Genomic DNA, 17,188 nt, shown 5'->3' on the forward strand with positions numbered 1-17,188 from the left:
ACTGTATTGAGGAATGATTTCTAAAAACTAGGGTTCCCTCTCCCCCATCCTGCCCCAAAGCTTCCTGTGCCTTTTAACGATGGCACTGCAGGCAGAATTTTGACAGGTAAAACTGCCACACACACCCTGCATTAGCAGGGCAGTTTAAAGATTCCTCGGCCTTTTGGCCACACACTTCAGGAGTGAGTCGATTTCAGGCTTGTTGAATCTACTTTGTTTTTTAAATCAGGACTAGGGCTGGGGGATATATCAATATATCATCCAAAACAGGTTTGAAGTGTAAATTGTGGTATCGGTTTCATAATTTTTGACCTGGCAATATGTTATGAATCATGATGTGTGTTAGGGCTGAGAGATGTCTGGCTTTCAACATTGTGATATATCACCAGCTAAATATCACAATATACCAATATATCACAATGTCTGCAATAAGGATGTAACTACATAGAGGGCAGAGGCAGAAGGAATCATGAGAGAAGTGACGACTGGCTTCACGGTTTTTCCCACTTCACCATTTTTTACATAGCACCCCCACACATTGTGATTCTCTAATAATAATAGTAATAATAATTTTATTTATACCCCACCCATCTGGCTGTTTCCTCATTCACTCTGCGTGGCTTACAGCATGCCTAAAACATGATAAAAGTATCAAGCATTAAAAACCTCCCGATACAGGGCTGCCTTCAGATGTCTTCTAAAAGTTGTGTGATTCTTTTAACTCCTTGACGTTTGAAGTGAGGGCGTTCCACATATATATAGCCATGTTGAATATTATGAAACTGTTACCACAATGTGGACTTCAAACCTACAGTGGTACCTTGGGTTAAGTAATTAATTCGTTCCGGAGGTCCGTTCTTAACCTGAAACTGTTCTTAACCTGAAGCACCACTTTAACTAATGGGGCCTCCTGCTGCTGCTGCTGCGCCGCCGGAGCACGATTTCTGTTCTCAACCTGAAGCAAAGTTCTTAACACGAGGTACTATTTCTGGGTTAGTGGAGTCTGTAACCTGAAGCGTCTGTAACCTGAAGCGTATATAACCCAAGGTGAGGTAAAGGTAAAGGTACCCCTGCCCGTACGGGCCAGTCTTAACAGACTCTAGGGTTGTGTGCCCACCTCACTCTATAGGCCGGGGGCCAGCGCTGTCCGCAGACACTTCCGGGTCACGTGGCCAGTGTGACGAAGCTACTCTGGCGAGCCAGAGCCGCACACGGAAACGCCGTTTACCTTCCCGCTAGTAAGCGGTCCCTATTTATCTACTTGCACCCGGGGGTGCTTTCGAACAGCTAGGTTGGCAGGCGCTGGGACCGAGCAACGGGAGTGCACCCCGCCGTGGGGATTCAAACCGCCGACCATGCGATCGGCAAGTGCTAGGCGCTGAGGTTTAGCCCACAGCGCCACCCGAGTCCCCCAAGGTACCACTGTACAGTATTTATGACCATGTATTGATATCTTGCCCAGCCCTTGTGTGTGTGTGCTCAAACTATGCAAAAATCACCATGTTTAGCTGGTGATATATCACAGTGTTGAAAACCAGATGTCGTCCAGCCCAAATTCAGGACCCTAAGATTTAAAGCAGTCAAGATGGAAGGAGCATACTGTTAAAATTAGAGGATGCCTGTGAGCATCTCATCCTGAGCCTAGGAATTTATTCTTAGCGCCAGAATCGAACTGTGCTCACAGTCTTTCCCCATAAAGTCCACTCCCAGCTGACTTTCTTCATTTGAGCAGCCCAATTCAGCTGGGGGGGGGGGGAGAGTAGTTTTGTTCTCACTGTTGCTAAACAATTGGAAACTAGAAATTCTTGCAGATCTGTAGAAAATCACCAGAGATTACTGATGGATCCCAATCTACTTTCTGCCTATCCATGATGTCGTTAATTGGGCCTGTAACAAATTGGGGATAGGGGAAGAGAATGAGAAAATGCAACTAATCTACAATGGGAGATGTGGCAGACAGCATGAATGGAAAACGGACAGACAGGGGGAAAATAGATGAAGGGAACGCAGTGGATGTAGCCTACCTTGATTTCAGCAAGGCATTTGACAAGGTGCCCCATGATATTCTTGTAAAGAAGCTGGTAAAATGCGGTCTTGACTATGCTACCACTCAGTGGATTTGTAACTGGCTGACTGACCGAACCCAAAGGGTGCTCATCAATGGTTCCTCTTCATCCTGGAGAAGAGTGACTAGTGGGGTGCCACAGGGTTCTGTCTTGGGCCCGGTCTTATTCAACATCTTTATCAATGACTTGGATGATGGACTCAAGGGCATCCTGATCAAATTTGCAGATGACACCAAACTGGGAGGGGTGGCTAACACCCCAGAGGACAGGATCACACTTCAAAACGACCTTGACAGATTAGAGAACTGGGCCAAAACAAACAAGATGAACTTTAACAGGGAGAAATGTAAAGCATTGCACTTGGGCAAAAAAATTGAGAGGCACAAATACAAGATGGGTGACACCTGGCTTGAGAGCAGTACATGTGAAAAGGATCTAGGAGTCTTGGTTGACCACAAACTTGACATGAGCCAACAGTGTGACGCGGCAGCTAAAAAAGTCAATGCAATTCTGGGATGCATCAATAGGAGTATAGCATCTAGATCAAGGGAAGTAATAGTGCCACTGTATTCTGCTCTGGTCAGTCCACACCTGGAGTACTGTGTCCAGTTCTGGGCACCACAATTCAAGAAGGACACTGACAAACTGGAACTTGTCCAGAGGAGGGCAACCAAAATGGTCAAAGGCCTGGAAACGATGCCTTATGAGGAACGGCTAAGGGAGCTGGGCATGTTTAGCCTGGAGAAGAGGAGGTTAAGGGGTGATATGATAGCCATGTTCAAATATATAAAAGGATGTCACATAGAGGAGGGAGAAAGGTTGTTTTCTGCTGCTCCAGAGAAGCGGACACGGAGCAATGGATCCAAACTACAAGAAAGAAGATTCCACCTAAACATTAGGAAGAACTTCCTGACAGTAAGAGCTGTTCGACAGTGGAATTTGCTGCCAAGGAGTGTGGTGGAGTCTCCTACATTGGAGGTCTTTAAGCAGAGGCTTGACAACCATATGTCAGGAGTGCTCTGATGGTGTTTCCTGCTTGGCAGGGGGTTGGACTCGATGGCCCTTGTGGTCTCTTCCAACTCTATGATTCTACTGTTACCCAAGCTTTTTGCAGCACACAAGCCTATCAGGAAAAGAAATGGATGGGACTTGCTTCTCTCCTTTTTACTGCCTCTCCAACTTTTTAATGTTCTTGCTCCTATTATCTTTACCAGCAGCCTACTTTTCAGGCACGATATAACCACACTTTCTTCTGAATGAAACTCCCCTTTCCTGGTTTGTACAGCTGCTGGGGAATATATGGTGTGGAAGCAGGGCATTCCTTAGAAACAACCCTAATTTTAAACCACGTTTCTAGCCCTATGACATACTTGGAATTGGGTGTGCCTATCAGAAGCCAGAGGCGCTGTTTGAAATTTGACTAGCCAAGTGTTTATGCAAAATGGTAACTGCAGAATAAATGATGCAAAAAATGGGAACCAGACACATTTGGTGTACAATTTCTAGGGTCCCCCAGCCGAAGTGCAGGATATGCACCGATCTGTTCATAAACCACCCACTCCCAGACCAGGGAATAAAAGGATGTCCTTCAAGACCTTTTCCCCAAAAGCCTTCTGCAATTGCTTTGGTGTAAAGATCTCAAACCGCTTTATTATGGTGGGCAAGAACAAGTCCATATCGCATCTTTACCAGCCCTGCCCCTTCAGATCTTTTAATCGCAAGCCTAGGTCTTTCCTCATGAAAGATCTGAGCTCTTTTACGGAGCTACAGCTTTTATGTTTGTGGGTGGGTGCACTGTTGTCCCTTCTAAATCAAATGCAGCAAGAAAGACTAGGAAGGTCTCATATATATCCCATGAGGATATATATATCACCTTAGGAAAAGTGTGTTTTAGACCCATGTGACAAGTTGGCTGCTACCCAGACATGGTTGGAGGCATATAGCTGGAAACTGCAGAATTCCCTTTTGCTCACATCTTGTTTGTGGGCTTCCCCTGCCACTTTGGGTAAAGGAGGCGGGACTTGACGGACCATTGGGCCTGATCCAGCATGGTTCTTCTCAGGTTCTTGTTTTAACAAACTACCACTGAAGGAAGCTAAGGGGTTAGCATGGCCTAATAAAACAGAAGCAGGTACTTTAAACACCATTACCTGCCCTCTAGTGGTCAGCTCATTTAACAGCATTGCCTCATTCGTGATTTGAAGTTTTATTCCTTGAGCGCGTTTCTTCTGTGAAACTCGAGAGAGCACACATATTGTTCCCAGCACTGTGAACCATACAAGTGGTTCAGATTAAATAAATGTGGTTTTCCGTGCAGAAAACAACAACACCAGAACTGTTACAGCATATGCCTTCAAACCATAACTCAGGCTGCCTCTGTTTCACTGTGAATTTATATAATGCAGCTTGCAAAATGAAAAGAGGCACCTCTCAGATACGTGAGATCTAGTTTTAATTTTAAAAAATAAAATAAAAGCATGTCCCCAGTCCTCAGTGTTGCAGAAATAAGCTTTAAAAGTGAACACATTGCCTGCTGAGGCTGGAGAGGGTGGGTAAGAGGAATTACAAATGGCTAGGCTGAAGGATATCATTCAGTTTCCTCTCGTCACCCTGTATGCAAGTTGTCCATAAGGCCCATTGCTTGTTACCGTGTTAGGAACACACACCCCAGCATGCTAGAGGCAGCAAGGTCTCGACTCATCCCTCAGCGCATCTGCTAAATGGCAACTGTGTTTAAACGAACCAGAATTTAATTGGTGTATCAAATAATCACAACACTTGCGTAATGTATGCCATTTGTAATGAGCTTGACAAAATTTGGCATTTGGGGTTGCAATACATTTGAGATGGGTGCGTATCTTATAAGCCGGCTGAGCAACACAGGACTTAGGGCTACTGGAGTGACCAAGGAAGCAAAGATTTCTGTACAAACCCGCAGGTACAGTGGTGCCCCGCAAGACGAATGCCTCGCAAGACGAAAAACCCGCTAGACGAAAGGGTTTTCCATTTTTCGATGCACGTCGCAAGATGAATTTCCCTATGGGCTTGCTTCGCAAGACGAAAACATCTTGCGAGTCTTGCGATTTTTTTCGCTCCCCCCCCCTTTTCTAAGCCGCTAATAGCCTTGTAGCCGCTAAGCTGCTAAGCCTTTAATAGCCGCTAAACCGCTAATAGCGCTAATAGGGTTGCTTCGCAAGACAAAAAAACCGCTAGACGAAGAGACTCGCGGAACGGATTATTTTCGTCTTGCGAGGCACCACTGTATTTGTATTTTAAACTCCGGAGGCACCTTCTTAAGGTGTTGCATCTAATTTTCCTCCTAGGGCAAGGCAGGAGAGAAAGCAGCTTCACTAAGGAGCATTGGCCCCCTTTTTTCTTTCCTTTCTTTGGTAAATGGGGATGCTTATTATTTGTAGAGCAACTACGTGTGGCTACAAGCTCAGCGGTCCCACTTGCTCAGCCTCCCGTCTTGTGGCCAATAGGCACTTCCAAGGCCAACAGAGGAAGTGCCCAAAATGGACCAGCGAAACATGTCGCATTTCCTTCATCCAAACAAGACAGGCCAATAATAACACCAGAGTCATGACTCACCTATGAAGTTCCTCACCCTGCCTGTGTACAGAAATCTGTGGCTTACCCTAGCGTAGTTGCTCCCAAACTGTGTTCAACTTATTGGAGGAACGTAGGACCCCAGGTGATGAAATCCTCAAGCCCCACACCCCCGACTTTCCCTTGATTTGGGCCAAATTGTGCCTGCTATGGAAGGCTATCACAAAAGAGGGTGGTTAGGCCCACTTTACCCATCAGGCAATCTGAACACCGTGCAACGGGAATGAAAGCGTGCTGCACAAAAGAAATTTGTCAAGAGGCTTCCCTGAACCCAAAGCACTTGCTGAGAGAGGAGGTGGCGGCAGCAGCAGCCCATTGCACCTCCCATCTCCTGCTCTGCAATGTGTTCTTGCTCAAAAGAGTGACTGATGCAGAAATGGAGGGGGTAAGCTTTGAGAGCAACCGTGCACCACTTGCGTTCACTCCCTGATAGAGAATCTTTTCAGATCAGAGTGCGACGTGTGCCTGTTTTAATTCAGACAGGCCTATGCCTCAGCCATCGGAAGCTGGAGAAGTGCTGCTGATTTCTCCAAACCAGGCAGAGGTCCCCTAACTTGCTCGAAACCTTGTGGGAAACGATTTGCCATGTGGTTCTCTGGGGTAGTGCGGCGTTTACTGTATTTTTTGCACCATAACACTCACCTTTTTCCTCCTAGAAAGTAAGGGGAAATGTCTGTGCGTGTTATGGAGGAAATGCCTACGGGTGGCATGCCTACGGATTTTCCTCCTCTAAAAACTACGTGCGTGTTATGGTCGGGTGCGTGTTATAGAGAGAAAAATACGGTAATTAGAAGCAAGCCAACATTGGCGTACAGGGGCCAGAGAGGGTTCGAGGCTGTACAAAACAGAGAACTGAAAAATTCAGCCCAGGACTTTTTTCCTGAAACCACGGGCAGGGAGGGTGACAGAGTGATCTGTGAGTCATGCAAGGGAAGGTGCCCCTGTCTCACATTGCAATGCCACAATCCCTTTGCGGTCATGCAAGATTTCAGGAGGGGAGGGGGGAGCTTGTTCAATATGATTCTGCAGCCAGAGGATGGAAAGTCAACAGAAGGCTGGTATTCTTCACGCAAGGTCATGAAGTCCACCTTCTGCTGACGTTCCACTTCACCGTGAAAGCTGATCAGGATCTGTTTTATTCGATCGTGGACCTTCTCCAAATGAGGACCAACCCTGCACCCTGGGCAGATGCCAGAGTCCTACCACAGCACATAATTCTCAGCCGCCTTCCACATCCACAACGCCTCTTCCCCAACTCCAGCACCAGTTTCTGAGCCCCCACCCACCACCTCACGAGTTAGGTGCACCCACCCTGATTTCCTTCCTTTTCTCCCCAGCCCCACTTAAAAGAAAATATATCGCAGCCTTCCATAACATAATGAAAAACAAACATTGTTGGGTTTTGTTTTGGTGTTTTTTTTAAAAAAATGAACCGTGGAAGGGAAGGGTGCGCTCTTAGAAAGACAAAACTGAAGACAACCAATCACAGTTGTTGTAGCAGTGCGGAGGAGGAACCGAGGGCTCCTGGAAAAGTTTAGGATGGTGGGGAAACCCCATAGCTGCACCCTCGAGGCAGCCGTGTGTCAGAAGCAGTGGCCCTGCAGCGGTGGGGAGGCCAAGAGTGGGGTACGGGGGGGGGGGAGAGAAGTGGGGGTGGGACAATCAGGGATCAGAGAGGGCAGGGTGAGAGTGAGAGAGAATGAACTTCATTGAGGGTTAGAACTGGGCTGATTAGGGAAGGAAATTGCTGGGGAAGGACAAGGGGAGGAGGTGTACAGGCAGAAAACGGAGGGGCACTCAAAGCCGGGAACAGGGGGCGAGAGGGCGTGCATGTCCGACAGGAGCTCGGGCACAGCTCCATCGCCACCCTTTTCTGAAGCAGCACCCGTTTCCCACCTTGTTTATCACTGATGCAAATATTTAATGAAGAAGCATGGGGGACAGAAATTCAGCCAAGAAACCCACCGGGCTCTCTCTCTCTTTCTACATTCCACGTTGGGTGGAGTGAGGATGGGTGTCACCAGACGGACTCACCAGCCACGGATGGACAGATAGACAACAGTAGCAGCTCTGGCACAAGGCAGGTGGGGAGCTGGATGCACGTGCCCTCCCCTCTCCTCCCTCCCCCTCCCCTCGGACCGAGGCAGCACCAGCGTCGGCACAAGACGGACGGGTAGCTGATTGTGCGGGCCCTCCCCTCCCTCCCCCTTGCCCCTGAGTTGGGGCAGCGTCAGTCCCTGTTTGGGGTGGAAGCTGGGGCTGCCCTCCTCCGCCCCGTGGCAGGGAGGGGTTCAGTGCTGCATCGCCCCGGCGTGGTTCTGGTCAGGTGGCTCCGACTTCTGGGGGCTGCTCTCCGACGGGCTGGGGTCTCCCGCTTTGCCCCGCCCCTTCCCGTGCTGGCCTTTCTTGTGGCCCCGGATGCAGTGGGCGTTGCCGCAACCTTCGTCGTCCTCGTCTTCGCTCTCTGTGGAGCTCTCGCCAAACGCCCGCGGCTTCTCGTAGATGCAGCAGCCTGTGTCGGGACAGAGAGCATTCAGAAGCAAGATGGTGAGAGACGTCAAGGTAAGGAAGATGGGAGAGGGAGGGAGGGAAGGTTTAAGAATATGGGTCATCATCCAGTGTGTGGAGGGTCATGATGTGGAAAGAAGGGTGGGGTTTAAGAAGAGACAGGGTGGGAAAATGGGATGGAGGAGAATCATTAAGCAGGAGGGGAAACAGGGATAAAGAGAATATGTAGGAGGAGAGGAAAAAGAAAAAGTGCATCATGATGTAAGAGAGGAAACAGCAATTACAGGGTAGTAGAGCATTAGGGAGAAGAGCGTAAAGGGAAAGGCATAAGGAAGGAAGGAAAAGAGGGGCAGAGGGAGAAGGGAGAGAGAATCAGACAACAGCCTGCCAATGATCAATATCCTTTGGGAGCAAAGGAGCAAACCCTCTCATCTACCAGTAATTCACCCACGTGGACATCTTTCAGACAGCCACAGAAGATTTATCTCCTGCGCAATGTCGGCTGCAGGTGTTGAACCTGCGTTGTCAGAGTGAGCAATTCAACTCTCTCTCCTTCAGGTGTGGCCAGGGAGCCAGTGGACAGGCACAGAAGCAGAGGCCAAAAGGATGAGAAAATCTACTGTCAGGCTTCTCCACTCCTTGCATGTGAAGACAGAGGAATGAAGGAAGGATTCTCTCCTAGAATAAGGCCTACTGCAGCCAGAGGTATCCCCCCAGGAAGGAAGGCTATGGCTGAGTCAAGCAGCCTTAAAGCTTTCTACCTCCACCTTCACCTCTTCCTTATAAAACCTGTTAAGCAGTGTCCAGCAACATTCCTTGCAATGACGGAAGACTCTCTGATCCAGCGGAGGCTCCCGTCAGGTGAATGGGAAGGGAGGCCATTGTTAGTGATCCCCCCCCCTTCTGCTGCCTTCAGCAACCTCCCATGCTGTGCTGAAGGATCCCCAAACCATCTGGAGCAGATTCTGTTCTGGGGGGCACTAGAGAGGGGATGAGGAAAGAGGAGGAACCAGCAAAAAATGGTCTCCAACCCCATTCTGTTGACTGAAACTGGATCAAAGTGGCGCATCCTTTACATCCGTGCAAAGGAGAGCACTGGATTCGGCCCACAACTGACATTCAAGCATAAGAATGGCAAGATCAAGAACAAATGCCCAGCACCATACACACACAAACACACCTTTTCTCCACCTGTCTGTATTACCCCTCACTTCTCAGTCTATATGCTGGTTCCTTCCCTCTAACACTTCATTACATTGTTGTTTCATGCACTCTTGAGTGTATAATGTTTGCCCCTAATGACTGCACACAGCTTGTGCCCTGGAAAATCTCGCAGGTACTGTGATGCAGTTTTATTCTCCGTGGCCTCCTCCTGCCACCGCGCTCTGTTCCAGACCCGGCAGGCATCCTGTTCTCAAAGTGGCCACCCACGAGCCTATTGCTGACTCATATTCAATAAGCATATTATTAGAAGACGGCAATCAGCCATTTTCAGGGGATGCTGGCTAATGTGGGGTGAGATTATAGTGGCTGGGCCAGGATACAAAATCACACAGGAGTTTACCCGCAAGTAAACATACCAGGGAAATCTCACCTGCACTAGTCTACAGGCCTCCTCACACATAAATCACAACCGATACTGCCATTCCAATACACTAGAACAGGGATGACAAACTGTGGTCTTTTCATGGTCCATGTAGCCCTCCAGACAGTAGTGTCAGGCCAGAAGAGTGCCTTGCCAATCAAAGGCAGCCCCTCATGAGTAGACAGGTGCTATAGTAGACCTGGTGCATCTAGCAGAAAGGGCTTCGCAGACTTGGCAGCAAATACAAACATCTATGCATATATACATGTCAGTGCATTGAGATATGGCATATTTTGCTTCTTAAAGCTTTTGCTTCCCTTTTCCAGTAGGAAAACCTTTATACACCTTGATTAAAATTAGGGAGAGCTGCCAGTGGATATGGGGTGGAAAGAGAGCTAGAATAAAGGGAGGGAGGGAATAAAGTTGCCCCAGACTCAGATCTTGCCTAGAACCACCAGCTGGTCACCCTTGTGCCAAACTGCTCCCAAACATCAGCAGACAAATAACCCCCCCCAAGCATTTCTACTACCACAATTGCTATAAAGTTGAGAGCTAATAGCGAAGCTGAGAGTGACGGACTGGGACCGAGGAAATCTGGGCTCAGATCAGAACTTGGCCATGAATCTTTGTCTCAGGCCAATTACCGACTCTCAGACTAACCTACCTCACAAAGTTGTTTGTAAGGATAAAAGAATTAAATGGGTGTGGCCAGGTTTTAGAAGGAACGGGGAGAAGAGAGGAACCATATACACTGTCCTAAATGCTTTAGGAAAGTACAGAATAAAAATGGAACAACAATAATAAAATGGTGGCTAACTAGCCAAATACAGTGGCACCTCAGGTTAAGTACAGTGGTACCTCGCAAGACGAATGCCTCGCAAGACGAAAAACGCGCAAGTCGAAAGAGTTTTCTGTTTTTTGAGTCGTTCCGAAAGACGAATTTCCCTATGGGCTTGCTTTGCAAGACGAAACGTCTTGCGAGTTCTTGCGAGTTTGTTTCCTTTTTCTTAAAGCCGCTACAGTGGTGCCTCGCAAGACGAAAAGAATCCATTCTGTGATTCTCTTCGTCTAGCGGTTTTTTCGTCTTGCGAAGCAAGCCCATTGAAGGATTAGCGGATTAGCGCTATTAGCAGCTTTTAGCGGCTTATCTGCTGATCGGATCAGCTGATAAGTGGCTTAGCGGCTTAGAAAAGGGGGGGGGGAAACCCAGCAGGAACTCGCAAGACATTGTCGTCTTGCGAAGCAAGCCCATAGGAAATTCGTTTTGCGAAGCACCTCCAAAACGGAAAACTCTTTCGTCTAGCGAGTTTTCCGTCTTGTGAGGCATTCGTCTTGCGGGGCACCACTGTAAGCCGTTAATAGCCGCTAAGAGCCGCTAATAGCCGTGCTTCGCAAGACGAAAAAACCGCAAGACGAAGAGACTCGCCGAACGGATTAATTTCGTCTTGCGAGGCACCACTGTACTTAATTCGTTCCGGAGGTGTGTTCTTAACCTGAAGCACCACTTTAGCTAATGGGGCCTCCAGCTGCCGTCATGCCGCCGGAGCACGATTTCTGTTCTCATCCTGAAGCAAAGTTCTTAACCTGAGGTAATATTTTTGGGTTAGCGGAGTCTGTAACTTGAAGCGTATGTAACCCAAGGTACCACTGTACATCCCTAAAGCTATGACTCCTCAACAGGTGATCCACAGACGACATCTGGCTTGCTGAGCCTATTGGATTGGGAGCATTGGGCACCCAGCTTCCCGGCTGTTCCAGGTTACTAAGTTTACATGCCACACTGTACTGCTGTGCACACCAAAGGACATAAGAAACGATGGCAGCTGGGGGACAAGTGCTGGTGAATGCCGGGAACAAAAGGCAGCATGACAGGAACTTGGCTAGCAGACTCCGTGATCTCACCACAGAACCAGGGAGATGGGTTCATGGGGGAGGCCCTCTGGGGATACAATGAGAATACAGTGGTACCTCTAGTTATGAACTTAATTCGTTCTGGAGGTCCATTCTTAAACTGAAACTGTTCTTAACTAGAGGCGTGCTTTCACTAATGGGGTCTCTTGCTGCCACTGCCACGATTTCTGTTCTCATCCTGGGGCAAAGTTCTCAACTCGAGGTAACTCTTCCAGGTTAGCGGAGTTCGTAACCTGAAGCGTTTGTAACCTGAGGCGTTTGTAACTCGAGGTACCACTGTATAGTGAGGAGTCGGTCTCTCAAAGTAGCCGAGACAGGTGGAAGCGTGGCTCACATTTGGAAGATCTGCGTCCCAAGTGCTCATTGTCCACCGTGTCACTTGACCATTCCACTTTCTTGGCCGGTTTCCGTTTCCTCAGTTTGATGGTGAGGCTGCGATTCTCCTGTGAATGTAATGGTGAGAAACAGGGAGAAGATTGTCTCATGCGTAACAGAAAATGGTATGCCGATTCCCCCATTCAATACACGAGTACCTGATTGTCAAAAACTCGAGTCCTCCAGGAACACTTTCCGCATCAGCATGTCTGCCTAGGAACTCTTGGCCTCTGCCAATAGTAAATCCATGTACAATTGCAGAGGCTCCTCTTCCTCTCATCAAGCCAATATGACAATATCCTCATGTCACAGGCCTTCCCACAGAAATAAGAAAAAGGCCTGCAGAGGCGTGCCTGACTGCCTGTGCAGACTGTTTCCAGCCATTTTTAAATATCCCCTGGGGCAGAAATGGGAGGCTGCCCAAAGAAATCAATTGAGAAACCCAAGATTTAACTGCAGCTATAAGTAATATGATCTCAGGCTCTAGGGATCAGATTTGCATTTTCTTTGCACCACCGTAAAAAGCACCAGCCAGCCTGCAATTTAACATGCAGCAGTACAGTACTGTAAAGCAACACATTACATTTCAGTATATTTATATGTAACCATTTTCAAAAGCACAGCCATGCCAGTTCGTTGTAGCAAAAGCAATAGTCTTGCAGCACCCTGATGACCAGTAGTAAGATTTGCCATGAAACCAGTGAAAGGCAAGGGCAACCACTGACACTTTGCTGTAAAGGAAATGGCAGTCAGATCTGCAGAACCCATTTATAATCCCCAACTACTTTCAAAATCAGCCATGATTCTGAATTTTGAAAATGTTAGGAATGCTCCCTATCTTAATTTGTGTCTCATGCTGCATCGTCTGCGTATATCAAGTTCAGTGCTTTTATTAAGGAGTGTTAAAGAATGAATCCATTACTTTTACAGTATTGGCAAATCCACTGTACTGTGTCTTTGCTGCCATCTTTTGGAGGGGCAGCAAGAAGTAAAGAAACACACAAACGTCTAATCACAGGTAAGCTAAAATCCTGGATTTCTTCACTGGGCAGCTCTCACTTCTGCTCTGGTGAGAAGGAAAAAGAACTTGCACCAAACCCATAAACTGGTTCTGCATTTTTGTTTCATTTTTACAAGTCTGTGAAATTTCCTGATAGAGGTAGGTGGAGTAGGCTGAAGCAGACATTGTAGTGGCTGCACTCACATTGTTGTGGGGCATGACGGCACCATAGTACAGAGTGGATGGAGCTTGTCAGGAAAGAGAGAGAGAGAGAGAGCTACTACTTCTTGAACTAGGCAGATGGCAGAAGACTGGATGAAGGAGGTCACCAGCTAAGCAATTATGGGCATGGAATAAATATTCCATTAACAGCTGGGAATATTTTAGAAACAATGGGAAGGAAGACCACAATGCCACACAGGATCTACACATAGTGGGACATGCAATTGTTTATCAACCTGCTTGTTTTGTGCTGAAATTTAAAATGTGTTTTATTTAATCCCTCTGAACCTTCCTTGCTTTCCATTCCCACTCCTTAGGTTGCCAGTTTCCCTTCTACAGCTGGTTTGTTTTCCAAAATCTGTGAAAAGTGACTCTGATACCCAGCAGATTCAGTGGGCTTTGCATTACGGCCTACTTAGCTTTTGTAAACTGTTCCATAGAATTAAAGCTAGAACAAACCTTGCAGGCAGTCCAGCCCAACCCCTTGCTTAATACAGAATATACAGAGCTGTTTAGTTTCTGAGATAGAGAGCACCCATCACGACATAGACAATTGGCTCCACTGCTGAACTGCTCTCCTATTGTTTCTCCTAACGTTTAATGAAAATCTGTAACAAAACCATTAGATCTAGCTCTGCCGTCTGGGGAACCAGAGAACAAGCCTTTGACATCTTCTGTGTGACAGCCCTTCAGGTACTTGGAAGAGTGGGGCTACCTTTGAAGGTGACCCTGAAACTGCAGTTTATCCAGAATGCGGCAGCTAGACTGGTGACTGGGAGTAGCCGCCAGGACCACATAACACCGGTCCTGAGAGATCTGCATTGGCTCCTAGTACATTTCCGAGCACAATTCAAAGTGTTGGTGCTGACCTTTAAAGCCCTAAACGGCCTCGGTCCTGTATACCTGAAGGAGCGTCTCCACCCCCGTCATTCAGCCTGGACACTGAGATCCAGCACCGAGGGCCTTCTGGTGGTTCCCTCATTGCGAGAAGTGAGGTTACAGCAAACCAGACAGAGGGCCTTCTCGGTAGTGGCCCCCGCCCAGTGGAACACCCTCCCTTCAGATGTGAAGGAAATAAGCAGTTATCCTATCTTTAAAAGACATCTTAAGGCAGCCCTGTTTAGGGAAGTTTTTAATATTTAATGCTGTGTTGTTTTTAATACTTGATTGGAAGCCGCCCAGAGTGGCTGGGGAAACTCAGCCAGATGGGCGGGGTATAAATAAATTATTATTATTATTATTATTATTATTATTATTATTATTATTATTACCACATGCTTTCCCAACTCCCAGTCTTTCAGTACTGCTAACTGTCCATGCTGCCTTCCTCTGAACCAAGCTGTCACAGTGCTTACAACCAAGTACCTATAAAAGCACTTTTGATTCTTTCTTACTGTAGCTGGAACACAGGAAGCTGCCTTATCACGAGTCAGACCATTGGTCCATCCAGCTCAATACCACCTGCACTGACTGGCAGCAGCTCTCTGGGGCTTCAGACAGGGTTATTACTCCAGTCCTATCTGGACATGCCAGGGATTGAATCTGCAACCTTCTGCATGCAAAGCAGATGCTCTACCACTGAGCTACAGCCTGTCCCCACTTATCCACTTAAGCACCTTCCGCTTATCTATTTGCTGTTGCCTTTGCAGCCTAAATCACTTTGCTTATTAACTGCACTGAATATATTTGGATACTGCTGCCATTGCAAATGCACAGGAGATGGGCCAAGCAAGGCAGATGGGAATGAGAAAACAACTGATAATGGTGGCGGACCCGGAGACCTGAGTGGTTTAGCAATCTATTCTTTTCTATGTGGCCCATCATGAAAAACAACCATGCAATACTGGGTTAAGTTGTGCAGGCTCCCTCTCCAGCTCACAAAACCTTGACTCTGACACCCAGCAACTGGTATTCAAATGCATTACAGCGGAAGACACGGCCATCACGACAGCTGCCAAAGGCTTCACTTCTGCAAAAAGCAGGCTGGCTGACTCACACAAACCTGCAGCAGCGGCAGCCATCCTTTTTGCACAGGAGAGTCGGCATGGTGCAGTAGTTTACGAGCGTTAAAACTAGGAGCATGTGGGCTCAAATCCCCACTCTGACCAAAGCTCATGGTGTGACCTTGGGCCTCCCAGCCGTACTTGACTTGACAGGGCTGGCTGTGAGGATAAAATGGGTGCAGGGAGCTCCTTGGGGCAGGATGAAATAAGCGCAGGGTGCGGATCCCTATATATATATAAAAGAGCCCTGTTGCATGGTCAGACCAGAGGTCCAGCGTCCTGCTTCCCACAAGAGAAAACGATGAAAGGAAAAGCGCAAAGCCTTTGGATGCCCCACCCTCGCACGCTCAAAGGAGCATCCCACCTCTGGCTATGACGAACGCCCACAGATGCACCTGACTCCCTCCGTGAATCTGCCTCACCCCCCTTCCAGAGGCATTGGCGGTTGCTACGGCAACCGAGGGGGACCCGGACCCAGACACCGGGGGCGCTGCTCCTCCTCCTCCCCCCCCCACCTCCATCACCGCGGTTGCCATGGCGCCGAACGCAGCCCCCCTCCCGGCCCGCCCGCTCCCCACCCCCCTTCGCCCCGCCCGCTCCCTCGGCTCCCCGTCCTCACCGGCTCCGTCACCTCCGTCTCGGTGACCGTCGAAGAGGCTCCCACGGCGGTCGTGGACTCCGCCATGGCGCGGTTGCCTGCGGCCCTGTCCGCCGTGGCGCCAGTTGCAGGGGGGACGGGGATTCGTAGGGGCCCGAAGCCAAAACCTCGCCCGGAGCTTTCGCAGCCTCGGGAGAAACCTGCCGGCAGCTGTCCGGACGCGCCGCAGCTCCTCTCCCTCTTTCGTTCTTTCCCTTCCTCCTCCACCTCCTCCTCCTCCTCCTGCAGGTGCAGCAGCCTCTCCCTCAGCCGACTTCCGGCCCCGCCACTTCCTACTTCCGCTCAGGAGTCCGTCGCGTTAAGCGGTCCCCCGGCTGGGCCCCAGAGTCATTTCCGCCGTACGCGGCAGGAGGAAGAGGAGGAACAAAAAAAAAAACACCCAAGAAAACCAACAGGAGGCACCGGCGCGCGCGTAGTGAAAGAAGGCTCGGGGCTCGCGCTGTTTCGAGAGAGGTCTTCCCTTTGCTCAGCAAAGTCTGCTTGCGCTTGTATGGTCGCAGAAGTCATTCGGCATTGGCTCTCCGCTTTTGCCAGGCATTATTTTTCATATTTTGTTGGGAGCCGTCCAGAGTGGCTGGGGAAACCCAGCCAAATGGGTGGGGGATAAATAAGTAAATATATTATTATTATTCCGAGCACAATTCAAATTGTTGGTGCTGACCTTTAAAGCCCTAAACAGCCTCGGTCCAGTATTCCGGAAGGAGCATCTCCACCCCCATCGTTCTGCCTGGACACTGAGGTCCAGCGCCGAGGGCCTTCTGGCAGTTCCCTCGCTGCGAGAAGCCAAGTTACAGGGAACCAGGCAGAGGGCCTTCTTAGTAGTGGCACCCGCCCTGTGGAACGCCCTCCCACCAGATGTCAAAGAGAAAAACAACTACCAGACTTTTAGAAGACATCTGAAGGCAGCCCTGTTTAGGGAAGCTTTTAATGTTTAATAGACTATTGTATTTTAATATTCTGTTGGAAGCCGCTCAGAGTGGCTGGGGAAACCCAGCCAGATGGGCAGGATATAAATAAATTATTATTATTATTATTATTATTACTACAGTCACGCTTTGGAGACATCTCTGTAATAGCTGCATTAGGGATCGCCGCCTTCCACATGTGCTGCGTCAGGAAGATTTTGGGCATCACATAGTCTCTGGCAAAGATGTGCTCTCCCAAACTCCCAGCATGATCGCACTCCTGTCTCGGCAACCAACGTCTGTGCTGGCTCGGCCAGGTCCACAGAATGGAAGATGGCACGATCCC

General features: G+C 48.6%; 1 protein-coding gene and 1 long non-coding RNA gene across 2 annotated transcripts; one reads left to right on the plus strand and one right to left on the minus strand.

The window, feature by feature from the left end:
• Window positions 1-5,332: 5,332 nt before the first annotated feature.
• LOC308581307 lies at window positions 5,333-7,092 on the plus strand. Its single transcript, XR_014004954.1, has 2 exons — window positions 5,333-6,278; window positions 6,450-7,092. It is a non-coding gene; the product is annotated as an uncharacterized lncRNA (long non-coding RNA).
• Window positions 7,068-16,150, minus strand: PPP1R11 (protein phosphatase 1 regulatory inhibitor subunit 11). The gene is made up of 3 exons (XM_081183722.1): window positions 15,899-16,150; window positions 12,014-12,122; window positions 7,068-8,187 (listed from the first exon to the last, which is right to left on the minus strand). The coding sequence occupies exons 1-3, from the start codon at window positions 15,962-15,964 to the stop codon at window positions 7,967-7,969; spliced, it is 396 nt and encodes a 131-aa protein (XP_081039848.1). The 5' UTR covers window positions 15,965-16,150; the 3' UTR covers window positions 7,068-7,966.
• Window positions 16,151-17,188: the final 1,038 nt, after the last annotated feature.

This window comes from Podarcis bocagei (assembly GCF_964188305.1).
Source record: "Podarcis bocagei genome assembly, chromosome: 2".
Lineage (NCBI taxonomy): Eukaryota > Metazoa > Chordata > Lepidosauria > Squamata > Lacertidae > Podarcis > Podarcis bocagei.

Bases quoted from the DNA above. Each gene is read 5' to 3' on its own strand.
- PPP1R11 (XM_081183722.1), bottom strand. From the start codon at position 15,964: ATGGCGGAGTCCACGACCGCCGTGGGAGCCTCTTCGACGGTCACCGAG. The intron at 12,123-15,898 runs GTGAGGACGGGG...TTACATTCACAG, and splicing joins AGACGGAGGTGACGGAGCCG to GAGAATCGCAGCCTCACCAT. The intron at 8,188-12,013 runs GTGAGCCACGCT...GTCCCGACACAG, and splicing joins GGGACGCAGATCTTCCAAAT to GCTGCTGCATCTACGAGAAG.